Genomic DNA, 15,001 nt, shown 5'->3' on the forward strand with positions numbered 1-15,001 from the left:
ACTAAAGTTAAGATGACGGGGGATTTTGAATTAACTCAAGAGTACATGGTCTCTGTGCATCATAAGAGATGTATGGTTTCTGATTAAATCAGCAATCCTTTAGCTTCCCATTCTGTGGAATAACTATGGATATTCCTGAGTTTGAACACATCAGGATCATACACATCCATGATCATGATGCTTCCTCCTTGGCTAGCATGCATAATGGAGACCACTTAAGGCTTCCTTCATGGGATTAAAATATTAAACGTAAGCAATGTAAACTGGCTATCACTTGGGACCAGATCAAGATGATGCTCTATTTGAGATGTTCTGGTGGACAGACAGGCCACCAAAGGCAGTAGTCACAACAAATGTAAAGCTGGTCTCTGAGCACAAGAGAGTGTGATAGAAGGCATTATTGGTGCTCGATACCACCCATATTTCCTATCTCTTGAGCAAGAGTGTCTGAGACTTGGTAAAGTGACTAATCCGGATCTCTCTTGCTGTCTGCAGTGAGAGATGAGATCATGAAAATATGGGATGTAGCCACCAGTAATGACATCACACACTGGATATCTACAAGAGGGAACTGCATGTGCTCAATGGAAGTGCAGATCAAACAGCGAAAGTGTGGGCTTGGCTTGTCATTGATTGATTAGCACTTTATCCCTCCTATTTGCCTATGACACCAAGTTTAATCCTATTGAATTATATTTGAATGAACATTGCCCCTTCACATTTATTTTTAAAAAGTGAGTGGTTGCAATTTGCAATGATGTACTTATCCTTGTTATTTTTAATCCTGCTTGAGCACTGATCAAATGTGACAATTTTCATGAGTATCTTAGAAAAATGAAGTAGTTTAACTTTTTTTCCCATTAGCTTAAAACCTCAAAAATTTTAATATCCTACAACTTTGTCATTAAAATCCAGGATCTCTAATTCCACGAAAACTACAATTTGATAGTTTGAATTTGTCAAGAAGAAATCGTCACGATTTTGTTCAGCTTGATGTGATTACAGAAGAAAATAATGAACATTTTCCTATTTAAAAAAATTGAATATGAGCATATACTCTCCATTGTATTTATAAAATGCCTCAGTGCTGTGGAATTGAGAGATGTATTATATTAAGGGATTGCCTATTGCCTGCTCTCTCATTGTTCAGGTGTCTCTTCCTCCTGCCTGATCTGTACCGGGGCCTTATACAGAATAGACTGAGTTAATTGGTTTTTTTTTTTTTTTACATGGGCAGGCACCAGGAATTGAACCCCGGTCCTCGGGCATGGCAGGCAACCATTCTTACCTGCTGAGCCACCGTGGCCCGCCCAGTTAAGTGGTTTTTGCATTTCATTTTTCTTTTCCTCTACTTCCTTTTTCTTTTCCTCTATTGTAAATGACATTCATTTCTTTTTTTTTACCCTAAAGAAAACATAAAGCTATATTTTTTCTTATTTCTGTTACAGTTAATAACTATAGGTTCGAAGTAAGCAAAAAATTATTTGGCATGGAATATGAGGCAACCTTCCATAATCACCGCAGCACAAGAGACGCACATGCTGATGACGTGACAGGACACTGTACACATAAAGCATTGAAGGAGCATGGATCAAATTTCCAGGAAGTTAATTTTTTTTCTGTAAAATTCTATCACTGTATAATACTTTTTAAATACAGGCTAGAGTTGAGATTTTAACTTATTTTTTGATGATATAAACAGTGATACATGTGCCCCACCCCTTCCCTTTATTTGAACCCTCACATCTGTGCTAATACCCAGATCTATGCCTACCCAATATTATTAGCTAAATAAGAGAGGCTCTGTCTACAGACAGCCTGTGAGTTAGTGAATGAATCAATAAACAGACAATGATCGATTTCTTACACAGTGCCCAGCACGTGTAAATTGAATGGTTCACCCTAAAGGAATTTATGATTAATCTCACTGAGGGAAAAAAATTAAGATTATAAACGGCCTCTATCTGAATGTTTTTGACTTACGCAAATGGCAACTTCATGGAATTCAAAGCAGTAATTGTGAATGACAAAATAACATATAATTGGATGTAAAATTATGGGATATAAACTAAAAGCCCCTTTCTGTAGGTAGAGTAAAAGGAGACCTGATTAGTCAGAGAATGTTGCATGGATGCGTAGAATTGGGAGGAATGAGGAGCACCAGGGAAGACTTCCAGACAAGAGGAAGCTGTGAAGGAGGGAGCAAAGAGGGGGTTGGATGGATGATCTGGATATTTATACAGACATCTGGGCTAGGGATGAGCTGGGGCTGGGCTGGGAGAAAATGGAACTGGGAAAGCTACCTGGGCTGCTGCAACACTAACTGCAGAGCAGTGGTAGAGATGCAAGGGAAAGGATGAGAAACACACTAAAGGGAACGTACTTCCTGATTGTTCTAGCTGGATGAGATTTCTACTCTCTAGATTCATTTTGTTCTATCACTTATGTACTTTCATGCATTCAATGATAATTACATTTCAGGTATGTGTTAGCTGCTATGATAGATGCTGTGTGCGCCAGACACCATTCCTGACCTCTGGTTTAGTATTGTTTGTTAACTTTTAAGTATATATTTTCTCCTTTTAAATCTCCTTGTAAGTTTCAGTAGAATGGAGACCAAAGATTTTTGTATTCATTTTTTCAGAATATGCAATGAGTGCCTACATGTGACATCTACTATTAACAGAAAAAAAGGAAAGCCACAGTTGTGGTTCTCAAAGAGATCTCATAAACAGTTATAATAAAATATGAGTAATCAGTATGAGTGAACTGTAGTGAGGTTAATTCTTAAGTTTTCCTGGAAATGTTAAAGTCTTCAAAAAAGTGAGATTTTGAGCTGTGGCTTTAGAATTAAAGGCATTTTAGCAGTATGTAAGGGAAGCATGAGTGGCTCAGGAAGATGGAATAGTTGTGCAAAAGTAAAAAGTGGAGGACACGGTGACATGATACAAGATATGCACAGGTACTAATATTTCCAAGTGTAGGTGGAATGGGGTAAAAAGAGATTGCACAAATGGACATGGGTTGAATAAATGTCTGTGTATATGATACAAAAGAGCTTAGGTCTTACATTATGATGTAACTTGGTGATTAGGCAAGATACGTTTTGTCTTGTATGTTAGAAAAGGTGAGGATGGAGAGGGCCATGTCTGGGAGGCGGCTTGAAAGGAGGCGATTGCAATAGTCTGTTTATTAATTTCCTGTGACTGTTTTAACAAGTAACCATACACTTAGTGGCTTAAAATAACAGAAACTTATTCTCCACAGTTCTGAAGATCAACAGTCTGAAATCAAGGTGTTAGTGGGCTGCACTACCACTGAAAACTCTAAGGGAGAATCCTTCCTTGCCACTCCCAACTTCTGGTGACTCCAAGAATTCCTAGGCTGTGGCAGCATAACTTCTATCTCTACCATGGCCTGTTCCTCTGCGTTCTCCTCTTCTAGCTCTTTAAAGACACTAGTCATTGGATTTAGGTCCCATCTGGGTAATCCAGGGTGATCTCATCTTGAGATTCTTAACTTAATCACATCTGCAAAGACCCCTTTTCTGAATAACGTCACATTCACAGTTTCCAGGGGGTAAAACAGGGACATATCTTTACAGGAACCACCTTAGTCTCTGATAGATAAGGCAGGGCAATGAGGACAGAAAAAAGGAGAAGGAAAAATACAAAAGGTAATTGGGAGATAAAATGGACACATTTTGGTAAAATGGACACAATGTGGCAGATAAAATGGAGAGAGAATAGGAAACTCTTCAGTCTTGTTTAAGCTATATCTTTAGCAACTTGAAAATGCTTCAACTAGATGCCCAATAAATATTTGTTAAAATGAACAAAAGGAAAAAATCCAGGATGCTTCCTGGGTTCCTGGTTGAAACAGAATGTTTATGCCAATCATCAAGAGAAAGAATGCAGGAAGGGAAGATAACATATTCATCTGTGGACTGCTGTGGGACATATGGTTGGTTTCTACAAGAGTCAAACTATGAGATATCCATTACAAAGGTAGGAAAGGAAGCAGAGCTAAAGAAAGAAATGCCAAATGAGCCTGCAGAAGAATAGGAAGAGCAGGTTAAGTTATGACCACAAGCCAAGAAAGACATTTTTAAGCTGCGTTTATTTGACAGGGTCAGATATTCAGAGAATTCAAGAATGAAGCCTTGGAAAACCAGTGTTAAGTTTTGGGGGACTCAGAGAAAAGCATTGTCAATACTGGGGAAAGATGTTCCCTTGCCTTTTTATGTGGGCATATCAGAAATTATAAATTGATTACATTTCAAGTTATTGTATAAATTATAAGACTTCTTAAATGATCTTTTAACCTAAGATAAACACAGCACATGGGATGATGATTTTGATAGTAACAACCAAGATGCAGGGTAGAGATTGTTATTAATAAACAATAATATTAAAGTGGAGATACCACTGCTAAAAACATTGACTCAGATCCTTTCTCTCATATACAACAGACAGCTGCAAATTGTATAATATTAATTATAATGATGTGCTTTAAAAGGATACATAGTTCCTTAATTAATAAATTTAAGCTATGTAAATTGATGAATCATCCCTATATATGGCATTGTCCATCCTCTTATGTGGTTTAATTTAGCAGGTTTGAGTATTTGCTTGTAAATATTAGTTGCATAAATGCACTTAAGGCACTTGGTAAAATTCTATTATTTGACTCAAGAGTGCCTGGTAATTAGCATTTAAGCAGCACCCCTGCCCCCATATATGTCTGATATAGGTGTGAAGAGAAACATTGCCTTGAAAAGCACTTTCATGTGCTTTGGTGTATTTTTTTTCAGATGGTATTCTTGCTCCCTCAGGTGGTATGATGTGGAATTTTCAATTTTCCTATTTCACTGATTAGAAGACGGAGCTCTGCAATTTATCTACCTGCTGTCTAGCCTTTATTTAAGACTAGACTACAGTAAGTCTGCAAATGCAAGTGTAGAATTAGTATCCATCCCCTTACATACAAAGCAGATGACTGGAGAAGGACAGGAAATATCACACAGAAGACTTCACAATTTAGGAATCTTATGGCCCAAACATTGCTTTACATTTTGTTGTTATTTTGAAAATTTTGTAGTTGTTTGTGGAAGAGTACTGAAGGGTTTATTTGATGGCAGCACTTTTAAGAGCCAAAGGATTATTCTTTGTTTGAATTCTCCTTCTGTGAATCTTATAGGATTTAACAGCATTTTAGAACAAGGCATAAACCAGCATCTGCCAGGCTCACTTTAATTTTTTATTTGCCATTTTTTTTTCCTGCTCATGAGAAGGATATAACTGGGAAACATATGATGAAGGATGTGCAGAACAAAGAAGTAGGGGTATGAATTCCTTCTTTCTTCTTTCCTCTATTCCTAGAAGCAGTTGTTCAACAGATATTTACTAAAAGCAACAAGGAAGCCTTTGTGGTAATATGGAAATAAATAGGGCACCATCTCTGTGAATGAGGAGAGGAATCTAGAATCCTGTAGTCTACCAAAGCCTGTAACAAAAGGTCCATGCCCCAAGGACAGGGCAGGCTATGAATGTTCAGAGGAGGTGGAGATGGTCCAGAGGTGGGAAGCAGGTAGGTAGCCATTGGGAAAATCCTAATGGAGGACATAGCATCTGAACTGGGAGCTCTAAGGTTGGCCATTCTATAGGAACCTTTGTACCACTGTGTTCTGACTTACACATCACACAGTTATCTGTTCTTATTGTATGGTTCTTTTAATCATTCATTCAACACTGATTTTGTGCTGGGCGCTATGCTAAGTGTGGGTATAGTACAAAGTTGAAAAGGTCTGACTTGTCCCGGCCCCTCTAAAGCTCCAATTCTGGCAATGGAGACAGGCAAGAAAAAACTATTTAAAAAAAGATAAAAGAACTATAAATCGAGATAAGTGCTATAAAGGAGATAAATAAGAAGCTGAGGTAGAGCATAACTTGGGTAGGGTAGGATAAGACATATTAAGATTGTTGGTGAGGCCTCCCTAAGAAAACACAAGTTACTACTTTTAAATGAGTGTTTATTATGAGTTGAATGTTATTTTAAGTGTGCTTTATATATTAACAATGTTAATTCTCACAACTCTAGAAGGGAAAAAAGCTTTATTACACCCATTAGACAGATGAGGAAACTGAGGCACAGAGACAGTAAATTGACACATATTTAGTTGTGGTGGAGACTGGATTCAAGGGCATCCTGTCAGGCCTCCGAGTCTGCTCCCTCAACTGCTCTGAGAGCCATTTCCTCTCAAGGCACTGAGGGAAAGACTTGTTTGTGCTGAGAGGATGGCCTGGCTGAGGTTGGAGATGGGGACAGGGGCCTGGTCCTGTGCCCTTTTAGAACACGGAAAAGCTTTTGGATTTTATTCTAAATGTGGTTGACAGCCACAGGAGGGTTTAAAGTAATGTTCAGACAAGATCTATTATGTCTTTTAAGAATGTAATTGTGGCTGTAGTGTGGAGAATGAACTACAGGCAGGAGAAGAGGTAGGTCATAAGATTTCAGCAATAGATAAGGGGAAAGAGAAACAGCCTTGAACAGGTTTTGGAGTGGACTGGAGCTGAGCTTCACTTGATAAAGTGCCCTCCTCCTCACAGAGGTTCTGAGAGGTTGCATTCCACACTTTACCTGGGGTATGGGCTCTCTTTAGACATGTGTTAGTACAGAAAGGATGTTCAATATTAGGAGATGGCTACTGAGTGAGTTCAGACGAATAGAATGTTGTACTTACCATAGAATAATAGAACTACTTGTGGTTCAGGGAAAGATCTTTTAGCCAGGTTAATATGTTGACCTCATAGAGAACGCCATTGAGTTCAGAGAAGGTAAGTGTTTAATTGGTTAACCGGTTGTAGACTTGGGAGTAAAACATGTTCTCTTCCTTGATCTCACATCTGCATAACTCGTTTCTATTTGAGAGGTAAATTTAATTTATAAGATGATTTCTGTGTGGTGGTTTGGAACTGTGTGTATCCCAGAAACTCATGTTCTTGAACCTAATTAGTTCTTGTGGGTGTAGGACCTTGTGGTAGGGTTACTTCAGTTTAAGGCATGGCCCAGGTGGGGACTTCATCCTCTTACTGGAGTCCTTTGAAATGGAATGAAGAAAAAGAGGCAGAGGGAGAAGGAGAGAAAACCAAAGTGAGGGTGCAAGAAGCTGAAATCAAGGAAGCCCTGGACAGAAGGGTGAGAGCAGCAGATGCTGCCCTGTGCCTTGCTAAGTGGCAGAGAAGCCAAGGATTGCCAGCAGCTGGTCTCTGGGAAGAAAGCTTGATTTGGGCATTTTCCTGGACACTAACAGTAAGTGAAAAAATTCCCATTGTTTAAGCGAATACATTTTATGCTATCTGTTTAAGCAGCCTAAGGAACGAAACACCCACACCAACTCTAGGATGCTGGATATTTTGTTAAATAGGCCAAGGATATTCCTTCTTAGTTTCTTCCTCCTTTAATGTGGAATGGTTTCTTTGAAGCAACAACCCTTCCCACTTCATAACACATTGTAAAATGATGTTCTTTCTGAGAATTTCCCCCCTTTCTTTATATAGTGGAAATGGAAAGGAACAGAGGAAAGGACAAGTCAATAAAATCACTTTCCATGTGACCTGGTCATCTTTTCCACTTGCACATTTGCCTGCAGGAATTCTTGCCCTTGATTTGCTGGTGTAGAGCTGGTGCAAGCGAGTGGTCAGAAAGGGTCAGGGAAACACCGAACACTTTAGACTACAAGGAATGTGCTCAAGGCAGAAAACAGGCAGATGTCTACATCCAGCTAATGTCTTCCTTTAGTCACGGTCGATTACAGTGTAGCTGAAGAATCTCTAAAGTATTCTTAAAGGAGCTAAGCAGGTCCTAGAGGGTTCAATTAATCTTACCGCGGCCCTTCTGTCCGGTGAAAAATATCAAGTTATTTTGCAGTGCCGAATGGTTGTTTGCCAACCGAAACTTCAAGTGGAATTCATAATCAAAGCTGATGTCTGGAATCTGTGAATAAGCCAGGAATGAAGTGTATCCAAAGGCATCCGAGCCACTGAACCTCGGCTGGGTAATATTAATAGCTGTGGAAAAATCCAAACCAAGCAGTTAAAATAAACCTGTACATGTACTTATAAAAGAAGGGTTAGGTTTTGCTGATGCATCTGGCCAGATAGTCTGTTTACTATCACATTAATTATATTTAAGTGCCCTTCATCATAGAGCAATGAAGTGACTCAGTAGGGAATTTCAAAACCAGAACAAAGGAAGTGCAGAGCGTTTTGAGATCTTGTGTAAAACCCTTCCACTCACATACCCTTTCTACCTAAGGAAGAATTTACTTAAAAAGCAAAACCCCATATTTTGAAGATTAATTTTAGAAATAGAAAAGATTGCTGGCAGCCAAAGTATTTGCTCAGGTGCTTTGTAAACATGACTTGGCATCCAGACACTGGGTATGATTTGGAGAGGAACGCACGGCTGGGAACAAACCGTGCTTTTCTAATCCTGCAGCTTCATATGAGCCAAATCCACAGGTCAGGGGCAGGGAAGTCAGGAAATGGGAATGAGCTGGTCAGTTTCCATCACCATGTTGTGAGTGGTCAGAAGTTTTCTTTAAGTAAAAACTACTGCTTAATAGGAAATGTTCTTCTTACTCAGTTGAGATGATTGTGAAATAATGAAAGCATGGATTTCAGTAGGCCTGACACTGCAGGGAGATTTAGTACAAGCAGGAAAACATAAGTTCAGGAACTAGAATTTAGTGCAGATGTGCAGTTAGTTAGGTCTCTTCTTTTTTTTTTTTTTTTTTTTGGTTCTGCCTATATACTTCTTATGTCCAGCCTTTTCCTTCCAAGTCACGCCAAGCTGATTTTTTCCCACCACTCCAAGAGGGCCAGAGGAAACAGGAAGGGAAATTTTACCCAATACCCTGTGTGTTGTGGATAGTGTTCCCAGACTAAAGGATGTTCTTATCATGTATTTTCTTGCTTTGGGACAACTTGATAGAAGGAAGATCTTGTCTTGATTACCTTATGTTGTTTCTTTCTCAAGAGATGTTGGATCTCCCGGGAAGTCATAAAACCAGAATTTTCATTAGCCTTAAGAAATATTCTCTCTGGCACCTAATGCTTTATACACTTGTTAGTTCAGATTATAATACTTTTACAACAAGTAATTGTGCTATCCTGGGAAAAATGATTCCAGTTATCAGACTTTTATTTTTGCTTGTTCCACATGACTATTCAACTTGTTCTACATGACTATTCAACTTGGATGTGGAATAAGTTGAATGCTTCATTTTGATATTTTATTAAAGTCTTATTAATTTATTCCTTGGGATGTGTGGTGGTTTGGAGTTATGTACTCCAGAAAAACATGTTCTTAAATTTAATCCATTCCTGCGGGTGCGAACCCATTGTAAGTAAAACATTTTGATGAGGTTACTTGAGTTAAGGTGTGCCTCAACTCAGTCAAGATAGGTCTTACTCCCATTACTGGTGTCCTTTATGAGCAGAACGAAATTCAGACAGAGGGAGAGAAAGCCACACAAGGAGAAACCAAGAGCTCAAAGTCAACTCAACCCGGAAGAGAAGGGAGAAGACAGGTGCATTGCCATGTGACAGAGGAGCAAAGAAGGACAAGGATCCTGAAAGCGAGTCCCAGGACACCAGTATTGCCTTGATAAGGCCTTGATTTGAATAGCTCTCAGTCTCAAAACAGTGAGCCAATAAATTACCTATGTTTAGGTCAAACCATTGCATGGCATTTGCTTGAGCAGCCAAGAAACTAAAACAGGATGTTCAACCTAGGAGCAGTGTAATTTTTCTCAACACACACCGGAATCTGAAGTAAAGATTTTAAGACATATTACCTTAAATAATTTTTTTTCTGCAATGAAATAATTTGTGGTTTGGGTTATATATGTGATATGAATGTCTCCATTTGCTATTTCACTGTCAGTAGTACTGTGTATAGGTTGTCTGAGCGAAATGAAATGTACTGGAATACAGATAGAATAAAAATTTAATACTAAAATAGAAAGAGAAATGACTTTCTTTTAAACTTTTCTACCTGTTAATAATTTATAACAATCTACTTAAATGTTTAATACATTTATATTAGATCAACAAATACACATTTCACTGTCAAACCCTATGTCAGATGCTGGCACCATGAAGATAAATAAAGTACAGTCCCTAACCTCGAGGAGTTATTGTATGGTCAATAAATTTATTCAGTTGAACTGGACTGAAAGTTGAGGCTTGGTTAATGAACATAAATTCACCTGACAGATGTAGGGGAAAGATCACTTCAGGTAGGAGGAACAGCATGTTCTAAGGTGTGAGAACCAAAGCAGTGTGTCATATTCAGGGAACTAATGGAGTTGGCATATTTTAGAACAGAGTATGAAAAGGGAGAGTGGAAGTAAATGAAGTGAGATAGTCCAACAGGAGGTCAGTCCATAATGACCTTGATATTTTCCCCATAATCTTTGAGTAGTGAGGCAACAATCCATTTTGCCTTTTAGAAATATCACTGTCAGGTTAGTGTGAAGCTTGGTTTGAACCAAAAGAGGTAGAGGATCAACCACCTTCGGTCAAGAATGAAAAAGGGGTTTTTGATGATATCGAGAAATTTAACACTGAGTTAAGTTTACACAGAATTGTAAATATTAGGAAATTAATGCGTAAGTCTTTGGAAAAGGCAATGGCGTGATATTTATCTAGACCGTTGCATAACAGAAATGTGTTAGTGCTAGTATTCAATCAGAATTAAGTTTAAGGAACAATTTTATACTATCAAAAAGAATTATGAAATGCTTTGAAGGTTGAGAATCACCATGCAAACAGGAGATCTGTCAGGTGTTTGGCATTTCTTTGTCCACTGTGCTGCTGAGTACTGTAGCTGACCACCATTCATGGCTGGTGAGCACCTGAAATGTCAGTAGACTTCAGAGATGTACTTAATATGAAAAAAACATATAAAATATCACAATCATATCCTAATATGTTATATATTGGATTCAATAAAATATATTATTAAAATAATCTTCACCTGTTTCTTTTAAAAATCTGGCTACTGGAAAACTTAAAATCACACAAGTGGCTCACATTCTCTCTCTGTTGAATGGCACTGCAGAGAGAACTGATTCCTGACAGGCAAGGTATTCTTCCTAAACCCTAGGTGTGATTGTAAGCTGCTTTGTCTTCTGGTAGCTTTGAGCCTATGGAGAGCGAGAATTTCTATGGAACCAGGAGAGAGATCCCTCTGTCCTCATCCATGCACAGCCTCCATTACACTGGGTCAGGCAGGAGAATATTGGCAGGAACCCAAATTGGGAGAAAGAAGACTTTCTATTTCACAAATGCTTATTATCAGTTCCTTATAGTAAGAGCTTGGCAATCTATTACCAGGTAATATTTGATTAATTTGGTTACTCTATTACACAAATTCCCAGGTTAGATTTCTGGGAGCATCAACCATCATCAAATCAGGAGGTTGAACACATTATATTACGAATACTTTGGGGCTAATAAATGTATTTCTTCCCTTTGGTAATCCCTAGTTGCCTTGTGGCTTCCATACTTAACTTTAAGAAATTTTTGCCCCCTTCAGTTCTTTTAAAGTTACAGCAATGAATTGAGAATATACAGAAGGTAGGGAGTACTGGAAACTAACCAAAAGATGGATTATTTAGTGTGTGGAAGAAGTAAGTAAAATCACTAATGATGATCTGAAATCATTTCAGGCATAGGTAAAAAAAGCTTACATATCTTGACGTCATCCAGGATCATAACTTTTCTTAAGAACCCTGCTTGAAGGGAGGCAGTCATAATATTTATTTAATAATATTATAGTACTATATCATTTCAATATATAATCTTTGCAGAACATGCTCTATTATGCTTGCTATACATATTTTAGAAAAATATACCACCTACAGACTATAAACTTCTGTTTCCTGGAAAATTTTCTAAAGCAACTTTTTTTTCTTCCAAATAAGCGAAGAGAAATAAGGCACTATTGTTTTAAATGTCGCTTTTGTAACTTGTAAGCTGAAAATGCTAAATATATTTCTTGAGGCAATTAAAATTTTGGCTTTTAAGTAACAAGGTACCTGTAAGATTCCCTTATAATCTGGTTTAAAATTTTACAGTATGGAATTGAGAAGTTCTTAAATTCATTAAAGGAGAACATTTGAAACTGTATAATGTTTTCAAGATCTATTGTCTAGTCTAAATATATATTTTTTAAAAATAAAACTCCTTGCTCTTTTTATACAGATACAGAAGACAAAAACACGTGGTTGAATTTTACTTTGTTCTGTTTTCTATATAGGCTGCTGTATAAAACCTCTGAAGAGGGGACACCCAGGAGCTCTGGACTAGTGAAAATCCATTTCAGTTCTTCCTCCTCAATTACGTATTTTAATGAAACAAGCAGATGGTAGATAGATTTTCCCTGGGAAGCTGCCGATTTTCAAAGACTTCAGTGTGCCGGTTTTGCAAGCGTGATGTTCAGCAGCATATAGTACCTCAAAGTACACATTTAATTATGCCAGGGAAATTAATCTACCCTAGGGCAGATGGACAAATTTGAAAAACTTCAGGACCACTGCTTTCCTCCCCTCATTTCCTTTGCAAATTTGAGGATAGCATGTCTCCTTCTCTCTTGGTTCTTAAATAACTCATTTTTAGTAAGATCACAATAGATTTAGCTTAATATCTTGCTCAGATGAAATTAGGTTACGAAATCATATACATGATTATTGTTGTTGTTGTTGTTTCTATTATTGAACCTTCTCCTGTGGTGTATGCGTCATACTATTTAATATTATTATTTAGAAATAAAGAAGTAGTGATCTATAAAGCTGATTTTTCTTTAAAAGGAATATATATGTCTTTTCTGAGATATTAACAGCAATAGGCAAGGTGACTTGTATAGAAAACAGGCCATCTTTTTTTCTGAACCAAGGTAAAGATATTCACCACATGAATAAAATTAGGCTTTCTATTCAAATGTAAATATTACATTATGTCATGTCAAAAACATGACATAAATATGATTGCTTGGTAGCTAATTTCTGCTCATGCTAAATCATTCAAATATTCCTTGCATATATTTAATTCCCACCATTCTCACTTCTCCTTTTATGTGTTTCATTGTCAGGGAAAAGTTAAGAGCAGGCAATTTCACATTAAAATAAGAAAACTTAATGTAGAACATTCTTATTCCCAATAGTAAGGGAAACTATAAATGATCACCATCCATAGCAACACATTTTCCTTAGATGCATAATTCTTAGTAATTAGTGCCATCTTCTGGCTTTTCAAAGTACTGCTTTAAATCTGAACTAGGTATTGGTAGGATGTTTTACAGTATCATGAACTGTCAAAAAAGAAAAAAAATCCCTAAAATATATGGATTCACATTGTAATATCTGAATTTATAGTTAAAGACATAAATTGTGAGAATGGCAAAATTTCAGCATTTCCCCATAATTAATATTGCATAAACTGTGCATATTTATACTGAATTAAATATTTTCGATTTGCAGTTTATTTTGAAAATGTCCTTACATATTAAACACTTGGGATATTCTAGAACTCTGATGTGTCATGTACATTTTCTCACTCCTAATTTATGAGGTTTTTCATGCCGGTGGCTTTTTAGAATGGAATTAAAAAATTAAGATACCTTGAGGTTGAATTCAGCGGAAATAATTTTTTAGCTTTTGATCTATCATTTCTATAAGCTACATGTCTGGAAAGTTGTTTTTATACTCCAAAGTAATAGACATAAGAGCAATTATAGTACCTAATATATTCCAGCTGTTCAGGGCCCTATCTAAAAATTATATTTCTTACAGCATTCCAATGAAATGTTCTTATTCTTACATTATGGATGAAGAAACTGAGGCTCAGCAAGGTTAAATAACTTGTCCAAAGTCACAGAGCTCAAAAGTGGCAGAGTCAATATTTGAACTTTACATGTTATGCTACCTTCCTTTGATGGTTGGTGTCTTAGTTTGCCAGAGCTTCTAAGATCAAAGGACCACAGGAATCAAATTGGCTTAAACAACAGGAATTTATTGTTTCTCAGTTTTGGAAACTAGAAATCCAAGATCAAGGTATTAGCAAGCTCTCCTTTCTTTGAAATCTGTAGCATTTTGGTGGTACCTTGCCAGCAATCCATAACTTAACATCTATCACCATCCTATGGAGGGAAACATTGAGTTATTTCTCCTTTGTCTCTTCCTTGTGTCCAAATTTCCTCTGCTTATAAGGACTTCAGTAATATTGGAGTAAGGCCCAACCTGATTCAGTTTGGCCTCACCTTAATTAATAACATCCTCAAAGATGGGTATTTACAAATGAGTTCATATCCATAGGACCTGGGGCTAGGACTTGAATTTGTGTTTTCAGAGGATATAACTCAACTCACTATGGCTAGAATATTCAGAACACTGGTGGATTGAAAGTCATTGGTAGATATTTTACTTAGCTAAAATTTGTGCTCCTCCTAAAGTGATTTCATACAATTTTATTCCATTTTCCCCCAAGTTCTGGGCTGTAGACTCATGCAAGTTCTTAGGACTTTCATATTCTTTGCTCCTTATTTAATAGAAAGGTAAATACATACTAATTGCCTTGCACAATGCCAGACAATTTCAGTAGTACTCAATATATACTAGTGAATTTATTAACAGATAAGTTTTGATAGGAACTTAATTGTTTTCTAATATGCAGAGAATATGAATGAAAAAATAGTGGTTAAAAAAAGATACGTACGTCTTTAAAAGATTTCTAAGTACTTAAATTTGTGGAGATACATTCATGTATATAATATGTATACAGACATATATTCTAGACAGTTAACTATAAATTTCATTTTGGTTTTGGCATTGTATAGGAACAGGTTAGGAAAAGCAAAACTCTCACAAGGACCCAAATTAATAAGCCTAGTTTATTAAAAAGCAGTGCATGCTCTAATTGTGAGAGAGAGGAAAGAA

General features: G+C 37.0%; 1 protein-coding gene across 1 annotated transcript in view; it reads right to left on the reverse strand.

Annotated features, from left to right (window-relative positions):
* EYS (EGF-like photoreceptor maintenance factor) overlaps positions 1-15,001 on the reverse strand; it is a 1,737,133-nt gene that overhangs the window by 125,697 nt on the left and 1,596,435 nt on the right. Inside the window, 1 exon segment of the mRNA XM_077159432.1 lies at positions 7,887-8,069. Coding sequence (XP_077015547.1) covers positions 7,887-8,069 — 183 coding nt within the window.

The sequence above is a fragment of the Tamandua tetradactyla genome, chromosome 5, assembly GCF_023851605.1.
Source record: "Tamandua tetradactyla isolate mTamTet1 chromosome 5, mTamTet1.pri, whole genome shotgun sequence".
NCBI classification, from domain to species: domain Eukaryota; kingdom Metazoa; phylum Chordata; class Mammalia; order Pilosa; family Myrmecophagidae; genus Tamandua; species Tamandua tetradactyla.